Source organism: Octopus bimaculoides, chromosome 3, assembly GCF_001194135.2.
Source record: "Octopus bimaculoides isolate UCB-OBI-ISO-001 chromosome 3, ASM119413v2, whole genome shotgun sequence".
Lineage (NCBI taxonomy): Eukaryota > Metazoa > Mollusca > Cephalopoda > Octopoda > Octopodidae > Octopus > Octopus bimaculoides.
The window spans coordinates 85,283,993-85,285,200 of record NC_068983.1 but is presented as its reverse complement, the minus strand read 5'-3'; the positions used below and the strand labels follow the sequence as shown (position 1 = coordinate 85,285,200).

General features: G+C 36.7%; 1 protein-coding gene across 7 annotated transcripts in view; it reads left to right on the top strand.

Moving 5' to 3' along the window:
- LOC106881021 (F-box/LRR-repeat protein 20) overlaps nt 1–1,208 on the top strand; it is a 413,298-nt gene that overhangs the window by 401,344 nt on the left and 10,746 nt on the right. For all 7 annotated transcript variants that reach the window (XM_014931205.2, XM_052966264.1, XM_052966263.1 and 4 more), the window contains one exon: nt 970–1,030. In XM_014931205.2, coding sequence (XP_014786691.1) covers nt 970–1,030 — 61 coding nt within the window. The remainder of the gene's footprint in view (nt 1–969; nt 1,031–1,208) is intronic.

The window sequence follows — 1,208 nt, the reverse complement described above, 5'->3', positions numbered from 1 at the left end:
ATATATATATATATATATATATATATATATAATCACTGTATCATGTAAAAGTGCCCATGCAGTACCATGTAAAAGCACCCAGCACATTCTGTAAAGTGGTTAGCATTAGGAAGGGCATCCAGCTGTAAAAACCTTGCTAAACCAGACTGGAGTCTGGTGCAGCTCCTCAGCTTGCCAGCTCTGGTCAGACCATCCAGCCCATGCCAACAATGATGGTCAGGATGTATCACTATATTGACCAGACTACTGGATGCTGTTATACTCCACTGGTCACAATGCACTTCCAATTCTTTTTTTATTGTACCTTTCTTTCCCTTCTATGCCAAATCATTTAACTAAATTGTCTTTCCATTGTTGTGGGCTTTTTCTTATTTTTGGGGTACCAGTCAACAACTAAACAGGTGCACCTGTTGTTTGCGAACCTTGTGACAAGTTCAGCCCTTATTCTTCATGAGATTTTAGCATCCATGTTTCAGCACATATTCACTGCATACCAGAGGTAGAGGTACCCCTTTACCTCTTTGATTTTTTTTTACCTCTTCCCACCTCTATTTGACCTTGTGCTATGTTTTTGATGTGCATATATTTTGTTTGCATGCAGTTCATTTTAAGGTCTACAGCTGAGCTAGGAGTGTCCTGCTCTGTCAGCATGCTCTGCAGCTGACCTGTGAAGTGGGCATAATCTTTTTAAATCAACCTGACTTCACTGGTACTTTATTTTGCTCTGAAAAGGATAAAAAGCAAAAATTAATCTTGATGAGATTTGAACCCATCACATAAAGCCCAAAACAAAATCCTGCTTATATGTTATATATTAAACCCTAATCTTTGAATCAGTGTATTTCACCCAGTTTGTGTTTTTGTCTTCATTATCTTCTTTAAAAACGTCAGTGAAAAATGATTTTAGTTTTTATCATGATGGTTATTGAGAATTGTATTAAATTTCTTCACTCCTACCTTTCCCTTCAGGACCTTAGAGGTAGCAAGTTGCTCGCAGTTCACAGACAGTGGTTTCCAAGCTTTAGCTAGGGTAACTGGCATTTTTATTTTCTTATTGTATTCATTTATTTTTGTCATGTCGTATGTGTGTGTGTGTATATATATATATATTGAATGTATGTTTATATATATATATAAATGTGTATGTGTATAGGTGTGTGTGTGTGTGTGTGAGTGTGTGTACACGAGTAATCACATAAACGCAAAAC